Source organism: Bubalus bubalis, chromosome 13 (assembly GCF_019923935.1).
Source record: "Bubalus bubalis isolate 160015118507 breed Murrah chromosome 13, NDDB_SH_1, whole genome shotgun sequence".
Taxonomy (NCBI): Eukaryota; Metazoa; Chordata; class Mammalia; order Artiodactyla; family Bovidae; genus Bubalus; species Bubalus bubalis.
In genome coordinates this window covers 1870819-1891613 of record NC_059169.1, presented here as the reverse complement: position 1 = coordinate 1891613, position 20795 = coordinate 1870819, and the positions used below count along the sequence as shown (strand labels likewise).

At 54.6% G+C, this 20795-nt stretch overlaps 3 protein-coding genes and 1 long non-coding RNA gene across 10 annotated transcripts in view; 2 read left to right on the top strand and 2 right to left on the bottom strand.

Moving 5' to 3' along the window:
- CARS2 (cysteinyl-tRNA synthetase 2, mitochondrial) overlaps nt 1-10317 on the bottom strand; it is an 18879-nt gene extending 8562 nt beyond the window's left edge. The window contains exons 1-5 of one of the 7 annotated variants that reach the window (XM_025263081.2): nt 10096-10317; nt 9689-9739; nt 5968-6085; nt 295-366; nt 92-197 (exon numbers count right to left, since the gene is read on the bottom strand). In XM_025263081.2, the coding sequence (XP_025118866.2) occupies nt 92-197; nt 295-366; nt 5968-6085; nt 9689-9739; nt 10096-10295 (547 nt within the window). In that variant the 5' untranslated portion in view covers nt 10296-10317. Of the gene's footprint in view, nt 1-91; nt 198-294; nt 367-5967; nt 6086-9688; nt 9740-9869; nt 10009-10095 lie in introns of those variants that run through there. The other 6 variants (XM_044927075.1, XM_044927076.1, XM_044927077.1 and 3 more) reach the window with 6 other exon arrangements.
- Nucleotides 1269-3070, bottom strand: LOC123328942. The gene is made up of 2 exons (XR_006543948.1): nt 2640-3070; nt 1269-2522 (listed from the first exon to the last, which is right to left on the bottom strand). It is a non-coding gene; the product is annotated as an uncharacterized LOC123328942 (long non-coding RNA).
- LOC123328931 (collagen alpha-1(I) chain) lies at nt 10294-15815 on the top strand. The gene is made up of 6 exons (XM_044926998.1): nt 10294-10438; nt 14098-14231; nt 14729-14824; nt 15080-15268; nt 15460-15692; nt 15746-15815. Exons 1-6 carry the CDS (start codon nt 10294-10296, stop codon nt 15813-15815), a joined length of 867 nt encoding a protein of 288 aa, XP_044782933.1.
- ING1 (inhibitor of growth family member 1) lies at nt 15675-20795 on the top strand. The gene is made up of 2 exons (XM_006049139.3): nt 15675-15954; nt 19877-20795. Exons 1-2 carry the CDS (start codon nt 15819-15821, stop codon nt 20575-20577), a joined length of 837 nt encoding a protein of 278 aa, XP_006049201.1. The 5' UTR covers nt 15675-15818; the 3' UTR covers nt 20578-20795.

Below are 20795 nucleotides of genomic sequence, written 5' to 3'. Positions count from 1 at the left end.
CACCTGCACCTCCCTCTCAGCCTTGAGGATGGGGGCTCACCTTCTGTCTGCACCGCCCTTCTCGGGGGCCGTGGCCTGGACGGGGGCTCACCTTTTGCTGTGCAGTAAGCGTGCCCATTGGCGATGAGTCTCTCGATGAAGGCGACGATCTGAGGCACGTGCTCGGTCACCCGCAGGTAGGCGGTGGGTGGGAGGACCTGCGGGAGGGCACAGACCCACGGTCTCCCCAGCCCCACGCGGACGGAGGCCCCGCCAGACCGCCTCCATCGCTCGGCCTTCTCGCCAGCCACCTACCTTCAGGGCCGCCATGTCCTGCTTGAAATCTTCTTCATAAAGACGGGCCAGGGACGCGGGCGACACGCGCATCTGCAAGATAACGAGGCAGGGCTCCGTCTGCAGGGGTCAGGACGGGGCCTCGGAGGACGGCCGCCCCCACGGGCCCTGCTCACAGAGGGCCTTGGGCCTGCTTTCTGGTTAGACTGAAAACATAATAAACGATGCCACAATCTCCATTAACTCAAAACAAAACCCCCCAAAACGACAGTTGTCCTGGAAACTGCGGCCCGGGGATGTTTACTGAGGAGATGAACCCGGTGAGCAGTGTCTTCTTCATGGCAGTCGTGGGCAAGACAACGCACGCCTCTCTCAGCTCTCTTTGCAACATGCAGACAGGCCCACTGAATCCCCCCCGACGGCCCCGGGGTCCCATGTACATGGTAAGACTCTGGGGACAGAAGACACCAGATTGGGCTGCCAGGCCCAATGGCTCCTCCTGAGTGGCCCCGGGTGGCGGAGCGGGCCTCTGCAAAAAGCAGTTTGCCAGCACCCGCCAGGGGCAAAGGCCAAGCAAACCACAGACCGAAAACCCAGCGTCACTGTGCCGCTTTGGAAGTTTCCAACGGCACGCGGTTCTGGACCCAAAGAGCAGCAGATGGCCTGATGAGCTGCCTGGTTTTCTTAGTTTTCCTCATGAGTTTCCTGAGCAGTATTCCTCTCCTGGGGTCGGGAGCGAAATGTGCCCCCGCCCGGCCCCTCCCAGAAAGCAAACACCTTCTGTCTGTGCTTCCTCCCGAAACCTGGCACGCGGCCTGCACCTGGAGTCCTCGGCTAAAGCCACACTGTGTGCGGGCCCCAGGCACGCAGCGAGCTGAGCCGTGATGCACACGAGTGCACACACACACGGGGGCACCGCCTGAGCCACAGATCCACACGTGACACACGAGTGAGTGTGCTCATACACACACACACACGGGGCAGACCACGCGTGACACCCTGCTCGAGGACACGCGTGCTCACACACACACACACACGGGGCAGACCACGCGTGACGCCCTGCTCGAAGACACGCGTGCCCACACACACACACACGGGGCAGACCACGCGTGACGCCCTGCTCGAGGACACACGTGCCCACACACACACACACGGGGCAGGCACGCGTGACGCCCTGCTCGAAGACACGCGTGCCCACACACACACACACGGGGCAGACCACGCGTGACGCCCTGCTCGAGGACACGCGTGCTCACACACACACACACGGGGCAGCCACGCGTGACGCCCTGCTCGAAGACACGCGTGCTCACACACACACACACGGGGCAGACCACGCGTGACGCCCTGCTCGAGGACACGCGTGCACATCCTGGGTGGCCACTGCCAGCACCTCGCTCAGGCGCTGCTGAGGGCCCGCCAGACCACGGTCACGGTGGCGCTAACCGTAAACGCACCTCCTCACTGCATCTCTAACCTGAGTCTCTCCTGTTCTGAGGGAGCTCGAACATCTCGAGTGTTAGGGACCATCTGCATTAAACCGTCTGAAGTTAACCATGGCTCTACAGAGCTGCAGGTCCTTAAAGTCTTGTCTTATTGATATGGAGGAAGTATCTTCAAGAAAAGAAATAGACCTTTTATCCTCCATGTGAATTTCACCTGTTTCCAAACGTCTTTCAACTTCATGGTTATTTTATGGCATGCAGAAAATTTCATTTTTGTATTTAGCAATCTTTTACATTTCTCAACCTTTTCTGGGTTTGGAAACAAACTTAGCAAAGCCTTCTGGACAGGCGGCTACAAAAAACTGCCCCATGGTTTACTCTAATAATCCATGCTTCCATGTCTTTATGTGAAGTCTCTGATCAGCTTCAAATCTGGTTGTGAGACATATATCCAACTTTGGTTTACTTCTTCCCTCAGGTGGTCACCCAATTGTTGACTTCTTACTGAGTAATTCCTCTGTTCCCCGCTGATGTGAAATGCCATCTTAACCAAAAACAAATTTCCACAATTTACTGTGTCTGTCCCTGGACATTCTAGCATGTCCCATCGCCTGTCTCTTGGTATAACTGTGAACTGGTGTTTCATCTCCATGGTCTCCAGACACGGAAGGCAGGCGGGGGCGGGGCGGGGGGGCGGGGGGTGGTCAGCATCGCCACAGGGAGCCACAGGTGTGGAGGGCGCGTCGGCCTGGACCTTATGTGCAGACACACAGCTTCCCCCGGGTCTGGCCGGCGTCTACAGAGCTGTGCAAAAGGGGAAAGAGTCAAGAAAACCAAGCAACTTTCTGCAGCTCCTGAGCCATTAGCACCCGGTAGGCCCTCCTCCTCCGGCCTCTCCTCTTACGGACTTGCTCTGCTCACCCCTGGGAACCCCAGATGCAGGCGGCCCGGCTCTGGTGACAGGACACGTGGGGTCCTCACTCGCGGCTCCTCCCGCCCCCTCGGCGGGACCGTAGGGACCGTCACAGGTGACTGTGGGCCAGAAGTGGACACAAGCTGCTGCTGGCATGGGGGACAGGGAATCAGACCCCCAAACTGAAGCAACTGGACACGGAACCTCCAGGCCCCTGGTCCCCCCAAGAGGGGCTCACGCTGCTCTCTCCACAGGACCACCCGCGGGGGCGCTGCTGACACGGCACTGGCCCTGAGAGCCCAGGCCCGCCTGGAGGGAGGAGACTCTTGAGAGTCCTGAGGACTGCAAGGAGATCCAACCAGTCCATCCTGAAGGAAATCAACCCTGAATATTCACTGGAAGGACTGATGCTGAAGCTCCAGTACTTTGGCCACCTGATATGAAGAATCAACTCACTGGAAAAGACCCTGATGCTGGGAAAGATTGAGGGCAGGAGGAGAAGGGGGCGACAGAGGATGAGATGGTTGGATGGCATCACCAACTCGATAGACATGAGTTTGAGCAAGCTCTGGGAGTTGGTGATGGACAGGGAGGCCTGGCATGCTGCGGTCCATGGGGTCACAAACAGTCGGACATGACTGAGCGACTGAGCAACAACAATGATCCCCTGGGCTGGGCGCTATCCCAGGCAGGCAGGGGACCTTAAACGCCTGTCCAACCTTCCTCCCAGAGAGAAGGGCACGCAGGCCAGGGTTCCAAGGCACAAAGACAGTAACTCCACTTCAATCACTGAGGCATTTAGTATCATTTTTCTTAACACAAAATGTAACCCTGCGAATATACCTTGTTTCTTTTCATTCCTCCCCCAGAAATCCTCCTGCAGCTTTTATTCCTGACAAACAATAAAACTCTGCCAAAAGTTAAAGTCAAGAAAGTGATTCAGAGAACTGAAATATAATTTAAACTATTTTAAGAGCACACACTGAAGCAGATGGCATGAAGGATACGGCCATCGTCAAAAAAAAAACCTTGCCTCTGGTAAAAAGAACAGCCTTTTTGTTGGACACTAAGAAACAAATAAGTGTTTTCATAACTATGTGCTTCAGACCGTGGTTTAACATGCTGAAGTCAGAGTCTATCTTCAGAACAAATAAGACTGCGTGATGCCAGATTAGCATCCTGCTATGTAACAAGTATGGACGTGCTCAGCTGTCAAAAATTAAAACACTCTCTACACTTATCATTTCTAAACCAATTCTGCCAACCTTTTTCCCCAACCGTCGGCCCCCACCAGCTGAGCCTCATGACAGGTGGAGAACCCACCTCCGGCTCTGAAGAGTCACAGCTGACCCCAACTCAGCCAGCACAGGGACATACCTGGACGGCCTCAGGTCCCGCTGGACAGACGACCCAGGCACCCTCCTCCTCAACCAGCCTGACGTCCTCTCTGCCAGGGGTTACCCCCACATACCAACACTCATCCACCTGCTGCATCAGAGTCCCCCACCTCTCCCTGCTCTCCCCAGCCAGCCAGGCCCGGCTCCAGCCCATGTCCTGCTCAGCACAGCGCAGGGCTGACCTCCCCATCGGGGCCCGGGGTCCTGCTCGGCCCCACCCAGACCCCGGCAGCCTCCAGAGGGACTGGTAGGCCTGCCCCTTGCCCCCGTCTGTCCTGACCGTGGACGAGAGGCCACTGCTTCCTGCATCGGATTCGCTCAAAGGCTCCTCTGGACCCCAGAACCGCCGGCCCAGTGAGTGTCTGAGCACAACCTCAGCACAGATGGCCCCGGGCGACCCCAGGGAGACAGCACAGGGCCCGGGCGGGTGGTGGGAGGCCAGCCCGCTCCAGCAGCCGGGGCAGCCCACCTGCTTCCCGCTGCCACCTCCCACGCCCCCTCAGCTCCCCACTCACGGCGCCCACAGCCACGCCAGCATCATGTGACCTCACGCTGGGCTTACATGGTGGCCAGGGCGGACACCTGACCCTAGGGGACACCAGGCACAAGTCGCGGATCTGGAGATCAGACAGAACAACGTGGAGAGTCAGCGCCGGGGAGACCAGGGGGATCGCTGAGTACCCCCCGACACACTCCCCCGAACGCTGAATGAAGGCAGTCAGTGGGAAACAGGAAGACAGGCTTCCTAGAAAATAAATCTGAGAGAAAATGACAGAACACGGGAGGAATGCAAGAGTCCAAAAATCAGGACAGCAAGTTCAGATATGTCCCTGTGATGGAATGCTGCCTTTTAAAATGTTGACGAGTGCTTAAGAACACGAGAAAACTCTCAAAATACAGTAAGTGGGAAAAGCAGGTTACAAAACAGTGTAAAGAATAAACTGGCTTTCCAGAAAACTATATATGCATTCAGACACTTTTAAAGTTATAGGATGTAAAGCCCTCAGCATGTTTTTCTATAAACTAGATAATTTAACAAATTTTTATATATCTTTAGAGATAAATGTTATGTATGTACATGCATGTTAAAGTCGCTTCAGTTGTATCTCTTTAAAACCCTATGGACTGCAGGTTCCTCTGTCCATGGAATTCTCCAGGCACGCCCTCCTCCAGACGACCTTCCCAACCCAGGGATCAAACCCGCATCTCTTGTGTCTCCTGCATTGGCAAGCGAGTTCTTTACCACTGGTGCCACCTGGGAAGCCCCAACTGTTACATATAGTCACATATAAATTGTTATACGGGGTTGCTGATTATAAAACACAGAGGAGGTGAACCTTTGAAAGTAGACTTTTAAAAGTACAACTACAGGAAATGCCTTGGTTAGCAGTGGACAAAATCCTATGTTCTCACAGCTAAGGACACAGGCTCAATCCCTGGTCGGAGAACTAAAATCCCACAAGCCTTGTGATACGGCCAAAAAAAAAAAACGAAATAAAAAATTAAGTAAAAAAAAAAGTAACAAAATACTTTATTTAAACCCTATGCCAGAAATCCCCCCCAAAAGGTCCTCTAAATGCCACATGAGATATAAGAGGAGTGTCCTGTTTATATAACAAGTAAGAAAATCAAACCTCACAGGAGCGAAATTCCTAAGCCAGCCTCTGAGTTCCCCTGTAACAGGGAAGGAGGTACATCCTGCAGGCCGACGGGGCAGGGAGGGCCTGGACTCAGCCCGGGAGGTGTCCTCGGGATGGGAGGATTCAGTAAGGGCAGAGTCGACCACACTTCTCAGCAGGGTGAGGAGACCTCTCTGAACAGCCTCACGTGGTCACGTGTGGAAAGCAGGCGAGAAAAGTCTCGCAAGGCGCAGACAACTGTCAGGTGGGGGTCGGCCCACTCACCGGTCAAAGCCCCGCTCCGCGTGACCCTCGCTCACCTCATTGGCGCGTCTGATTATCTTATCGTCCACGTCCGTGATTCCCATCACCATGACGACGCTGCACCCGAACACCCTGCTGAGGATCCTCCGAATTATATCAAATCTGACGTAGGAGCTGAAAGGAAGAACATTACGGCCCCTTTCATCCTGAAAGCCACCACTGTGATCTTCAAAAGAGTGTGCTCCCTTTACCCCGAGGCCGCACAACTGTGTGATCAAGGACGTTCAAGGGCAGCTGCAAAAGGAAAAGCCTTTCCCCGGCCCTCTTGGGTCCGCGTGAGAAAACTAAGGCGCTGCCTCAATTTCAGGACCCAACACGAGCACCTTTAACTTTGAGCTGTTGTCTGGGTGAGTTTACACCTGCTCCACTGTGTAAAGATTCACTCGTGACACAAAGTCAGGATTCGGCCAAGATGCTGCGTGCTTTTACCGCCTGTGTTCATGCTCTAGGATAACTAAGGTTTGACCGTGACGAGAGACAGAGGCAGATAATAAGTCAAGACAGATATGACCCCATCAGAGCTGGAAAGGTCACTCCCAGGAAGTGTGCAAGTGGCTGTGGAAAGTGGGAACTCCAGCTTACGGGCAGGCTGCACGGGGGCAACGCAGACTTGAGAAAGCAAGGGTTTAAAATCCAGCTCAGGTCAGTCGCTCAGCTGTGTCCGACTCTTTGCAACCCCATGGACTGTAGCACACCAGGCCTCCCTGTCCATCACCAACTCCCGGAGCTTACTCAAACTCATGTCCATTGAGTCGGTGATGCCATCCAACCATCTCATCCTCTGTCGTCCCCTTCTCCTCCTGCCTTCAATCTTTCCCAGCATCAGGGTCTTTTCCAGTGAGACAATTCTTCGCCTCAGGTGGCCGAAGCATTGGAGTTTCAGCATCAGTCCTTCCAACGAATATTCAGGACTAATCTTGGATTAAAATCCAATATCTACTTAAAATCTCAAGAAACCAGAGTCCCCATAAGAGCAACCTTAACTCTCCGGGTCTCATGCTCGTCAGTCTCATGCTCGTCTCTGTTATACACGTGGCCTCTCTGAACTTGGGTTCATAACATCATTTTCCTTTGAAAACAAAGCTCCTCCTCATTGTATTCCTTGTGTTCCCGCACCCACCCACCCCAGACACAGCTGACGCCAAATTCTAGGGCCAAGCCATCTCTGAAACTCCTTCCCAAGAAACTAAGAGGTTAAGCATCCCTTCGAAGCCTCAGACTGCCAGTTCACAAACTGGACAAAAGCCTACTATCTCACAGGCTGCGGTACATAATCTCAGTGCCTGCGCAGCAGGAATTTCAGCTAATTCTGATTATAAATATCATCCCAGTGCCCCTCATTGTCAGGTCAGGAAATGCTACAAGAAATGAGATTTTAAGGATGAAGTTAACAAGAACTTAAAACAGACAGAAAGAAAAAGTCCAATCAAATGTGTGGCTGAAGGAGCTGGTGGGGAGGGGCGGGTGCTGGGGGGCCCGATACCCGAGGGTGGCTGCTCCCCGGGTCTCACCCGCCCTGTGGGCACCTTGGGAGCCCAGGGGTAGGTCCACTCACCAGGCTGCAGCTGCTGCACCCGTGGGAACCTGGCCTCTGCAGCCGGCCTGGCTCAGCACTGTCCACCCGGGACCCTTCCTGGGTTACGCGTGGGAGGTAACAGCACCAGCAGCTGGCGTGGTGAGAGAACTGCACTGGCTGGGGTTTGCGGAGCGTTTAGAACAGTGCCCGGCAGAGTGCTGTCCAGTTAAGCGTCTGTCTCTTTAAAGCAGAAGCAGGTGGGGAGGAAGGCGTGGAGGCAGGAAGCTGCATAGTGAGCAGGGACAGACCCACAGACGAGGCGGTCTTGGGCTTCCAGCTTTTGACCTCAAGAGCAGTGGACTGTGCCTGACCATCCCAGCCCGAGGCTACAACCTCTTCCAATGTCTTAGGTTTCTGCCTCACAAGGGACACCCCCACTTGATGACTCTTTCCGAGTGGTGGGTGCCCAGAGCGGTCACCCTGGCCAGGGAGTCGGACAGGCTTCCGGGGTGCTGGGAGCGCTCTCTCGGTCTGGGGGCCGTGAGCATCGGCTGGGCCGCACAGTGCAGGTCGGCACGCTTGTCCACATCGTTAAGGACAAGCACAGATTGCAACTGATGGTCCTGGGGAAAACTAAGGGCGAGGCTGCCTCGCTCCCCCTTCCTTTCAGAACTTCTTCCTTAGTCCTTTCAAAATGTATCTAAATGTTTCCAACGGCCAAGTAAGCCTTACTCAGTCTCACAACTCATGAAGGACCCAGAAGCCTTCTCTTTGAAATGAAGTTACCAAGGTCACTTTCACCACTCAACAGGAGGGGCCTAACCTGTGGGACTCTGGGCTGTAGACCTGCCTGAACCAGAGAGCTGGGCCCACCCAGCTCACACGAAGCCTCGCCAGTTCCTGCTATTTGTGATCCTTTCAGCTGCGCACCCCATACTCCTTTCATTCTCCTTCAATGATAAAAATGTTTTCTCTTTTGCCTTTGTGGAGAGCTTTTCCAGGGTAGGACAAACAGTAACCTCTATTGTTTCCGGTATTTGCCCAACATATTTAATACTTCAAAAAAGAGATCAAAATATGCTTTTTATAACTAATAGTACTTTGGCCACCTGATGCAAAGAGCTGACTCACTGGAAAAGACCCTGATGCTGAGAAAAATGGAGCAGGGAGGAGAACAGGGTGACAGAGGATAAGATGGTTGGATGGCATCACGACTCGACAGACATGAGTTTGAGCAAGCTCTGGTAGACGGTGAAGGACAGAGAAGCCTGGCATGCTGCAGTCCATGGGGTCACAAAGAGCTGGGCACAACTGAGCAACAACAAATTAATAGTAAGTTAGCCCAAAAAGAAGAGGGGAAAAAAAAGACTACTAGTCAATTTATTTTGTTATAATACACACAAAAAATTCAGGTCTTGCTGGGTGATGCGTAATTTCTAAAATACATACTAAATAAAGGTAACTTTTAATCTAGATCTGAAAGATAAATTTAAGAGATGTACAAGAGAACAGACAAAATATTAGGAAAAGCAGCAATTTGGACAAGCCTAGGAGACAGATTTAGAAGACAGAGCAAGCGCGCGTGGGGTGGTCAGACGGCTCAGGCTCCAGCTCACCCGCCACGCTTCCTACCGGGTGCCCTCCCACGGGTCACCTATCCTGGAGAACAGGAGGGCCTTCGGCAGCCTTCCCACCTCAGGGACAGGGCTAAGCAGCACTTTGTGGGCTTTATTTCATTAAACTGTCAAGATTCCAAAGAATATTATTATCCCTATCCGAAAGACGAAGAAACCAGGACTCAGTAATAAAGTGACTTGTCCAAAGTTGGGAAGTAAATAGGGGCAGGGGGAGGGGGGCGCGGAAACTCCTGACCAGCTGACTCAAGGGTCCTCTGAATGGCCTCCTCTCACTAAACACAACAAGAAGCATCTGATTGCAAAACGGTCCTTTCCCTTGCTCTCACTGTGTCCCTGAGGCTTCTCACCTGAAATGGGACCAAGTGCTTAGCACTGCTATGGGGGCCAAGTGAGGATGTAATATGTATGCTTCCCACAATGCTTGGAATACACTAACTACTCAGGATTCTTAAGTTGTCACTTGAGGGATAGGGGAAAAAAAAAAAAAAAAAAACCCTGCAAAAGGCTTTCTTTCCAAAATAAACGGTCCCTTAAAGGGTGAAAATCCAGCGTCAGGACACTCACCAAGCATGACCCAGGTGTGCGTGAGCGTAGACAGTTGGTCCGCAGCTATACCTGGGGACAGAGGTAAGACCCACCATGTGAAACAAACTTGCAAGACAGGACGCCACGTTCTCAGTCATAATCAGCATAGAATCATGTCTCTTTGTAAAAAAGAAAAGTAACCGCTTTGGGGGATGCGTACCCGGGGCTGTATGACCCTCGGATCACTAAATTCAGCGCCAAATCCGTGAAACGCTGGAACTACCCGAGGGTCTTTACAGGTGCCGCCGGAGTACTTCATCATTCATTAGACGCCTGCACCTGAGGACGCAAGCCCGCGCCCCACGCAGGGCGCCCGCCTCCGGAAAGGCTGGGTGCAGCCCCTCCCGCCCCGCCGCACCCCCGCTCCCCGAGTCCCGGCGGGCTACCAGGAGGCGGCGTCCGCGCGGCTCACAATCAACGGGTCCTTCCTCCGGGTGAGGCTGTTGTACACCTTGACGCCCGTGTCGTAGCCCGTGGGCTGCAGCCAGCCCTGCCCGCGCGCCCCCGATGCCGAGCGGCCCTGCTTCGGGCCCCGCGCGGCCCGGAGCAGCCAAGCGCCCGCGCAGGCCCGGCGCGTCCCCAGCATGGCCGGCGCGCAAGGCCCGCAGGCCACGCCCACGCCGGGGGAGGGGCCTCCAGGCCCCGCCCACCGGAAGGCCCGGTCGCCCCGCCCACCCGGAAGAGGCCGGCCAGAGTTCGCCGCGGCGCGGGGGGCGGGGCCGCGCCTCGGTGAGGGAGGGGAGGGGAGCGGCAGGCATGGGTGGCGGCCCCGCCCCGGGGCGGTGGGCAGAGCTCCGACCTTCTCGTCCCGGGCGGCGCTGGACTGAGCTGACTCGGTGCAACCCCGGGCCGGGCCCGCGCGCCGCAGGACCCAGTGCCATGGGGCGGGCAGCCGCTGACGGCTCTGCGCCTGCTCCAGGGGCACGTCTGCACCCCAACACGGCTCATGCACACACTGAGCACGTCTGCACCCCAACACGGTACACCCTGTCCCCGGATGAAACAGCAAAGCTCGGACACCACCCATTCATCGAGTACGCGTAGTAGGAAATGACCGCCTGGGATTCATTTTACGGTTGTAAGTTCTGTCATCTGGTCTCTTGAGAACAAAAGCATTCTGAATTTCGGTTTCAACGAGACTGTTTAAAGGCGGAGTCTCTTGAAGTTAACTTTCAAATTATCTCGACAAACGTGTCCTTATTGATATCTTTCAAAACAGCGTCTCAAAAAAACAAAGAAATCCCCTTTGCTTTTGCAGTCCTCAAAACAGCACGTTGTTTCTCAGTTCTTTGGGGGGTTTGTTTTGGTCGTTCTATAACGAGGCAAGTGCTCCAGTAGAGACAAAGTACCTTCCAACAGCACTTAAACTTTCCCCAAGGCCTCTGGAGTCCAGCTCTGCAGTTCCACGGGAACTGTGTCCGAAGACAGGACAGCTGAAGTGTTAGAGCTTGTCATTCACAATTAGGAGACCTCCCATCGAAGCCAAGCCCCTTTCCCCCACCTCTCAGAGCCCTGCTTCAGCATTAACCCCCTCCCCACTGCCTGCATGCTTGCCTTGTTGCTCTTTTGTAATTCTCTCTCCTTTCTAGTACAAGGTGTGTGTCTCTCTCCCTAATTATTTTTGGGTTTTATCTTTTTTCAAACTTTAAACTTTTTATTTTGCGTAGGGGTATAGCCGATTAACAATGTAATGGTAGTTTGAGGGGAACAGCGAAGGGATTCAGCCATACATGTATATGTATCCATCCTCCCCCAACCCCCCCCTACCCCGCCCCGCAATCCAGGCCGTCACAACACTGAGAATTCCACGTGCTGTACAACAGGTCCTTGTTGGTTATCCATTTTGAATATAGCAGTATGTTCCTTGAGTACTTCAGATGTAAATTATTTTCAACTCTGTAGTTGTTTAGTTGCTCAGTCCTGTCCAACTCTTCTGCCACCCCACAGACTGTAGCCCAGCAGGCTCCTCTGTCCGTGGGACTCTCTAGGCAAGAATACTGGAGTGGTTTGCCATTTGCATCTCTAGGGGATCTTCCCAACCCAGGGATTGAACCCACGTCTCCTGCTTGGCAGGCAGATTCTTGACGCACTAAGCCACCTCTTTCATCGTGTCCGACTCTCTGCGACCCCATGGACTGTAGCCCGCCAGGCTCCTCCATCCATGGGATTCTCCAGGCAAGAGTACTGGAGTGGGGTGCCATTTCCTTCTCCAGGGGATCTTCCCTACCCAGGGATTGAACCCGGGTCTCCCGCATCGCAAGCAGAGGCTTTACCCTCTGAGCCACCACCACCAAATTCAGAAAAGGGTAATCTCTGAGGAGATTCACCTGTTGCAGGTGGGAGAAAATCTGAGCAGTAAAACATCTGATAGAGAAAGCTCCGACAGATATTAGATATGCCAGAAAAATAAGAAAACGACAAAAGGCTTGACTGCAATCTGTAAGAACATGAAGAATTTGAGGGGAAAGCTAGAAGTTTTAAAAACAAATTTAGTGAGACTGAAGATGGAACCCTGCGCATGAACCTGGACAGCTGGCATGTTTTAATTGGCCATGGGAAACCTGATTTTTTAAACTAAGAGGTATATTCTGTCCTCTGAAAACTGGTCCTGTAAGGTGCTCAGCCCTTGGCGGACCGCAGTGCTACCTTAAGTCTTCTGGGAATCGTCAAACAGGGGAAAACAAACACATTATTCACTGATGGTTAAAAGCATGACTCCTCTTGCAAGTTCAATATTAAAGTGACCAGGAAGATATAGTAGCATACATACCCAGAGAGAGAGAGAGATTCCAGTTAATTTGACTCCTCCCAGTCTACGTCAGAACCATCCAAAATGTCATGAATGCCATTTCGTAGCCCTTAATGACAACAAAAAAGTGTAGTTCTCAGCATTAATTTTGCTTCAAAGCAAAATCTGTAAATCCAAAGTATAGTAGATGAGGTAGCACATATTATTTAGGGCACTTCAGGTTTGAGATGAACATGTTAGGATTTATATTTAAGCAGCTCAAAACAGAAAGAATTATAGTTCATCTCTTTTTCTTCCATTAAGTTTGAACATCTTCAGTGAAACTAGAACTATAACCTTAAAAAAAACTTTAATATCAATTTTTGAAACACACTCCAAAGAACAATTGAAACTACCCAAATTCTTCAATGTATCCTCAAAATTAAGATCTTTTCTTTAGTGGCATTTTTAAATGGGTGATTACAGTTATGCTCTAGCTATTGGTCTTCTAACCTTGTCCATTCAATGTTGAAGTCATTGGCATACATTTTAAGAACTTGGTAAAACTAATCAAATATTTTCTGGCTTTTTAGCCTAAGGGGTAAAGTAAAGGTCTTACAAACATTATTCACCACTGCTTCCCTAGTGCACAGAACAGTAGCTAGCAAGTGGTGAAGTGTGAAAGTCGCTCAGTCATGTCCCACTCTTTGGGACCCCATGGATACACAGTCCATGGAATTCTCCAGGCCAGAATACTGGAGTGGGTAGCCTTTCCCTTCTCCAGAGGATCTTCCCAACCCAGGGATCGAACCTAGGTCTCCCGCATTGCAGGCAGATTCTTTACCTGCTGAGCCACAAGAGGGGGAAGCATATGGTAGGCGCTCATTAAATATTTTTTTGTTGAATGAAACAATTTTTTTTTGTCTCACGTGTTTGTCAAGTCCATGCAAAAATGAGGGATCGCTACTGAGATGACATCGTGATTTAAAAAACAAAACCAAAACAAAACAGTCCAGCTTGATTATCACTGAAAGGAGTACTTTCTCACCTTTATCCTTAAATCCAGATGAACACTTCTCAGTTAAAGGCAATAAATGCCTGGATTAAAAGTACCTACCTCTTTCTTGATCATGTACTTTAAAGTTACTTTTATCTTTTTTCTTAGTCAGCGTTCACTAGTCCACATAATATCTTCGTTTCCACATAGCGTCAGAGTACTAAAGTCTTGTGCAGGCTAGTGGCCCATAAATGAAGTTTAAACTCAGCGTCTGCTTTAAACTGAGCCAAAACTGGAAAAGTGTGAATCTCTAAGTGAAATAACAACCGTTTCCCCAAATTTTCGAAGTGAACGTTCTCCTGATGTGGGGGTGGGTTAAGGGGGCTGAGCGTAAAGAAGAAACTCATTTCAAAGTGTTAAGTACTATTCGGCGTTGATCAGCGCAGCAACGATCCCACGTGAAAACTCGTTTCGAAAGACAAAAACAACTCAACGCGGTCTCGCGCTGTTTACGAGACCATCACCTGGCCAGCGCGAGCCGCGCTGCGGACAATCGCCCATTTTAAAAACACCGGGCTGGGCTGCAATTCTACTGGTTACAGAGAGGGACCGAAAACTTCCGAGCGGTCTTGGCTGTCACAACGCTGCTTCTGCGGACTCTAGGGGCTCCACCAGAGCCTCGCTCCCGGGTCGAGGGGCGGGAACGCGGGGAGCAGCGGGGCACCCGGGAAGGAGGCCGACCCTCCACCCCGCATCCACCGGCCGAAGAGGGGACGCAGAGCTGGTATGGGACGCTCGTAGGCTGGGGCCGAGCTACCGGGCAGGGTTAAAGACGACTACAGGACGTCTGCGCCCAGGGAGAGGACACACCGGGCGGAGAGAACGCCTCCCAGCTCGCCTGCCTGCAGCGGCGGCTCGGGCGCAGGCCCCGGGCTAGCGGACAAAGCCTCGGCGTGGCCACGCCCACGGGGCGGGGCCTCGACCGGAAGGGGCGGGCCCGCGCGCGGGCTCGTCGTCTAGGCAACGGGGCTCACTTAAAGCCCAACTTGAGTTTAGCACCAGGAGGAGAGAGAGATGGAGGGAGGGGAGGGCCCGAGACTGAGAGAGAAACCCCCCCGGGACCCCTGACTGAAAGCCGGCCCCGCCCCGCTGTGGGTGGTATTTCGAAGTGGGGGCGCGGACATCAAGAGCGGCATCCAGGACACGGGCGAGAAGAAGGGCCGTCCGGCCTCTCCGGGGGCTCGGCGTGGGTTCCCTTCTCGAGCCTCTTTGTCTCCAAGCCGCTTGGCTCCAGCCTCCAGCCGGCGACACAATAAGGGCGGGCGGTGTTGGACCGCGCAAGCGCGCGAGCCGCCGGGGCCGCTGGGAGTGGTGGTCCGACCGCCAGATGGTAGGTCTCCCGCGCGGGCCGGCGGCCGCCGTGGCCGCCCTAGTGCGCACGCGCGCCCACTTCCGCCCGACCGGGCCCCGCCCGCCCCGAGAGGACGCGGGTTTCCAGTAGTGAGACCCCGGCGGAGGGGGCGGTACCCGAGCTCACCCACCCCTCCTCGTCCTGATTGGACCATCCAACTGTGCGCGGCAAGTCGATTGGCTCCCGAGGTTGCCAGTCTGTTCCGAGGCGTACTTATATATTTCCCCGCTACAGAGCGGGCTAGGGGAGTGCGAGGGGCTGGCGGCGGGAGACAGGTTGCCCGCGGGGCTGGCGGCGGGGCTGCTGCTGCGGGCTCGGCTCCGGCCGTCTGGGGCGGGGCCTCCTGCCGCCCTGCGGCCCCCCCGCCCCAGTGGGAGTATGGTGCCGCCCGACGCCGCTCTGCCTGCAAGTGCGAAACTCCTAGTAAAGTTTGCTCCCCGCCCGCCGCCCTCTGCCCGCGAGACCCCCGCCCGGGCCGGAGTGACAGACAGAGCCCCACCCCCGGGCGGCGGGGCTGGCGAGGGGCGTGCGTGCGGCGGGGGCGGGGCCCCCGGGGGAGGGGGCGGTGGCGCCGGGGCGCATGCGCGGTGCCGGGGGGCCGAATGTTTCCCAAGTGTTTGAAACTGGTATTTGGGTTTTCCACGTTGGACAAGTGCGGCGCGGCGGGCGGCGCGCGCCCCTTCCCGCGCTCGCTCGGCCCCGGCCCCGGCCCCGGCGCCGGGGTGCGCGCCCGCACGCCCGCCCGTGCCCGCCCCGCGCCCGAGGCCGCCGAGCGCCGGCCCGGCCCGCCAGGAGCCGGTCCCCGGGCCCAGGCGGCGCGGCTCGCAGATGTAGCGGCGCGGGGCCGGCTGGAGTCGGGGGGGGGGGCGCGCCGGCAGGCGGGAGCCTTGCATTTTGCAGCGCCGGGCTCCGAGGGGGCGGGGGCCGGAGGAAGCGGAAAGCCGCGCGGAGTCGCCGGGGACCGCGGTGAACCATGTTGAGCCCTGCCAACGGGGAGCAGATCCACCTGGTGAACTACGTGGAGGACTACCTGGACTCCATCGAGTCTCTGCCTTTTGATCTGCAGAGAAACGTCTCTCTGATGCGGGAGATCGACGCGAAATACCAAGGTACGGCGGGATGGATGGGCGGGGGCGGCTGCTCCATCCCCGCCGGTGGCGGCGCGCCGCGGGGCCGGGCCGTCCTGCTTCCCCTCTTGGAGAGCCGCGAGCCCGCGGCGGGGCCCTTGCCGGCAGAAACAAAAGGTCTGGGGCGTCTTTGATTTCCCAAGGTCCTTGTGCGCGAAGCCCGGGCACGGAGGAGGAAGGAGGAACGAGAGAGGTCTCGATGCCAGGCTGCGCGAGCAAAGCGCTCTTTGTAGTGAAGTGACGAGGCGGGGTGCTGCGGGGGAGGGGGCGCAGGGGGCGCAGGCCACGGCGCCTGGGGAGGGCTGTGCCGCGGTCGTCAGGCTGAGGGGCGCGGGGACGGGGCTGCGCGCAGGGCTGCCGGGAGGGCGCAGAGGGCGAGGGGTCCCCGGAACCACCTCCACCCAGTCCCGAATCTGAGTGTTACGTAAAGTCCGGGGTCCGTACTCCGCGTGGTGCGGCCCCAGTCGCCCCCACCCAGCCCCCGGCCCTCGCACGGCGCCGGACACCGAGTGAGGGGCGCCGCGGCCGGGTGTAGCCTGCGGAGGGCCAGGGCTTTATTCCGTGTGTGCCGTGGGAAGGGAGGGGAGGGAGGATGGGGCGAGGAAGTCGCCCATCCGTGCTGCGCTCAGGGGGCGCAGGCAGGTACCTTCGGTTTGGAGAGGGACCTGGCAGGGGAGGGGATCTGTGCATCGTCCTCTGCAGCCCCCGCCGCCCAGACTGCCCGAGAGACGCAGGGGTCGGGTCCGCGGGGAATTGTCGGCCGCTGGGGAAACTTTGCTGCCCGGTCAGGCACGGCGCTGGGGGCTGTGTCTGTGCCGTGGACAGTCCCTCGGAGTTTACTAATGTTTACAGGGCTGCGCAGCAGGGAAACGGAAGAGCGGGGGGAGGTGGATAGCCAGGAAGAGCCCCACCACGAGCCGATGGCCCGTTCGGCAAGGCGCCCCTGCGCGCTCTGCCCAAGGCTCGGCTTCGAGGCGACTTATATAGGCGCCCGATTAGCATATTGCGATCGTTCCGCCTCGGCCTCCTGTGATTGGACTCGGTATCTCCCATGGAATGTCCTTATCAGTCCGTCGCTGAGCCATTGGTTCCTGGGCCAGATGGGGGCGGGCCTTGCACTGTGAGTGGCATGGGTCTGTTTCCGCCGCCTTCTTTTTCCCTTGCGTAGAGGGGCGGGCAGGAGGGAGGAGGTCGAGTCGATTCGAATGTCTTCGGGTCGCCCGGCCTCCGGCCTCACATTGGCCATTGCTACGGCTGGGGCGGGCTGTGTCCTCCCTTCCTGCGTCGTGATTGGTCATCCGTTTGGCTCCCGCCCTCCGACCCGGCGATCCCTATAGGCAGTGGCTCCAGGGGCGGGGCGCGCCGCCCGCTGGCCGCCTCTCCACTGGTGGGGGTCCAGCTTGGCCCCGCCCCCCCAGGACGGGAGTGGGTCACTTCCGCCGCGGAGCAATGGCGGCACCCGGGGGTCAGGGAGAGACCAGTGTCCGTGCCTGCGGGCCTGGCGAGGGTGCAGTCGGGCCTCCCGCCGGGCCCTTGGGGCCCGCGGGAGCGGCGGCGCCGTGAGTGACCCGGGCCTGCTGGGTGGGTGGGTACCCCGGGCGCGGAACGCGGGTGGTGTGCGCTGCGCTCGGAGACGGAGATTGAAGACTCCCTGTTTACCGTCTCAGAGCCGGGGTGACAGCCGCTTTGCGCGTGTCCGGCTCCACGGGAGAGGACCAGCCCCACCGACACCCCGGCGGGGCCCCGAGGGAGCCTCGTCACCCGGCATATAGTGGTCATAACTCATTCGGTTGGGATTTACTATAAACGCCGAGATTTGCAGCGCAGTCTAGTCTAGAAATTAAGGCTCCATTCTTAACTTATCGGTTGCAAGTCAAGCTTTGATTAACAGTATTTGCTTATTTTCAATGGGACATTAATTCATAAGGATGGGTTGTAATTCGTTTGCCAGTGATATTTGAGGTTATTTTCAATTTGAAATATTTTCCAGTTATTTTTATTTTTTTTTCCAGTTATTCTTAAAATGTTATTTATTTTTTAAATGCTGATGCACCCCCAAGGAAGAGGGCTTCCTAATAGAACTTTGGTGCCATCCCTATGTAAAATTAAAATACATTTCTAATTATCGGACAGATGAGATTAAACTTTGCTGCAATCTCCAGTAATCTTTAAGATTACTTTCACAGGGTGCTGGTGTGTGGAGCCTTTTTAGAAAAAAGGGTTAGCAGCAGTTGGAGCTGATGGAGCTACAGAGACCAGGATGCCTCCCTAGTTAGCAGCAGGGTTCTTATTTACAGATATTTGTACTTCAGTGGCTTTGTTGATAAGAGTGCTTTGCTTGGGGCACTGAAGAAACGTATGCTGTTGTGTAGGTAACAATTATTTCTTGGTGATTTTCTGATGGGATGTTTGTTTCTTTCCCACAGTAAGGCTTTATAGGGCTCTGAGCTTGCTTGTGATGTGAAAGAAGCTGTATGCTATTAACTTTCAAATTAGTGATATGATGGAATTGGTGTCTTTCCAATGAAATGCTAACATTGTCTTCAGAAATTTGGGTTACTGATTAAACCAAGTGATACAGTTTTGTAGTGTAGTCACTTAAAAATAAATGGCAGAAACTAATATTTTAACACCTATGAGATAGAACTTGGATAAGTTGAACAGAGCTGCTTGTGTTCAGGATTACTTACTCCAAGAGCCCCTGAGACTCCGGCATTCCTCGTTTCTAGGAGAAGGCAGTCTGAAGAATATAGCCTGGAAAATAACCTGTGCTTAAGTCGTGTCGGCCTAAGTTCATAGTTTACCCTGGTGTTAGGTATGTGCTTTATAACTAATTGGAGATAACATCTGGAAGTGGTCATGTCACATTTTATACACCCTCTACCCACATCCGCCCCAACTTCCTAGCTGGAGAGTTGAATTGCCTTATCTTAAGAGACTGCAAAGGGTTTTCAGGAGTAAAATCTGATACTGTTTAATGATTACTGTTTAGGGAAAATAAGTCTGGGAATTTCTGTGTATTTAAGTAGAGTTTTGGCAAGAATATTTACTTTCCTTGTTTCAGTCAGATTTATCTAACAGCTTTTATTTCTTGAGAAATTGCCTAGTTCCACTTGCCAAATTACATTGTAAAAGCAGGTATACTGTTTTCTAACCTGTCCAAATAGGTTAACATTTAGTAGGAGGGAGTTTTGTTTGTTTTAAAATCTATTGTCTTTTATAGATACAAATGTTATTGCTGTAACCAGTAAAGGGAAAAGTGAAATCTGTTACCTTTGTGTCCAAGCAGGGCTGCCCTTGTCTGGCTCCTCCTTACAGACCTTTCTTGTTTTCAGTAACAGGGTATAACAGAGATACTCCAGTGCATGCTGTGATGCAATGATGTGGCGAGTAAACTGAGGCCATGGGCCGCTGAGTAGTATTTATATAATCTCTCTAATTTAATAGTAGCTTCTAGATGTTGGTGCGCTAAAATAAAGAGAATAACAGCCTTTAAAATGTTCCCAAAATGCTTGGATAAAAACAATGGAAATATAGGACATAATCTTTAATTTTATAGAAAATAAAAGCTTGGGCCTCAATACCTCGCCTAAACTTGAACTCTCCACATGGCCGCTTGTCCAGGGAGTTTTGGTTACCCGTCCTCTGAGTGCACACAGAGTCCCTTGGGAAGCTTTAGGGTGCACTTTGATAAATGGGAACCGTCTTAACATTTGTATTTAGTTCCAGAGACTTTTTTTTTCTTTTTGTAACGGGGGTAAAAAGCCTGTTAGAAAGGCCTAGGTGTTACAGATTTTTCGTACTAGGAAGCCTTGCGTTGATCATTTTGGTCCGTGACAACCACGGTTTTATGGGTTGGAGACTGTGTTTGGCGGGGGTCTCACGCTTGTTTTCCCCTTGGCAGAGATCCTGAAGGAACTGGATGAGCACTACGAGAGGTTCAAGCGGGAGGCGGACGGCGCCCAGAAGCGGAGAGCACTGCACTGCATCCAGCGGGCGCTGATCCGCAGCCAGGAGCTGGGCGACGAGAAGATCCAGCTTGTGAGTCAGATGGTGGAGCTAGTGGAGAACCGGGCCCGGCAGGTGGACAGCCACGTGGAGCTGCTGGAGGCCCACCAGGAGGCCGCTGACGCCACAGGCCACAGCAAAGCCGGCCAGGACAAGTCCAAAAACGAGGCGATCGCCCAGGCGGAGAAGCCCAACAACAAGAGGTCCCGGAGGCAGCGCAACAACGAGAACCGGGAGAACGCCGCGAATAATCACGACCACGATGACGTCACCTCGGGGACGCCCAAGGAGAAGAAGGCCAAGGCCTCCAAGAAGAAGAAGCGCTCCAAGGCCAAAGCGGAGAGGGAGGCGTCCCCCGCGGACCTGCCCATCGACCCGAACGAGCCCACGTACTGTCTGTGCAACCAGGTCTCCTACGGGGAGATGATTGGCTGCGACAACGACGAGTGCCCCATCGAGTGGTTCCACTTCTCCTGCGTGGGGCTGAGCCACAAGCCCAAGGGCAAGTGGTACTGCCCCAAGTGCCGGGGCGAGAGCGAGAAGACCATGGACAAGGCCCTGGAGAAGTCCAAACGCGAGCGGGCCTACAACAGGTAGTGGCGGGCCTGCTGGACCCAGGCGGCCGCAAGCCGCGTATTTATTGCGTCGCCACCGGGCGGGCGGGCGCAGGGACGCACCTGTGGACGGAGGAGGAGCTGTCCTCGCTCGGGCGCCGGGCGTCTCTGCTGTCCCGGTGGTGCACACGTGTAAGAGGAAAGTGGTCTGTGGATCAGCGTTTGAGAAACTGCAAATATAGGTTTGAATGAAACACCCAA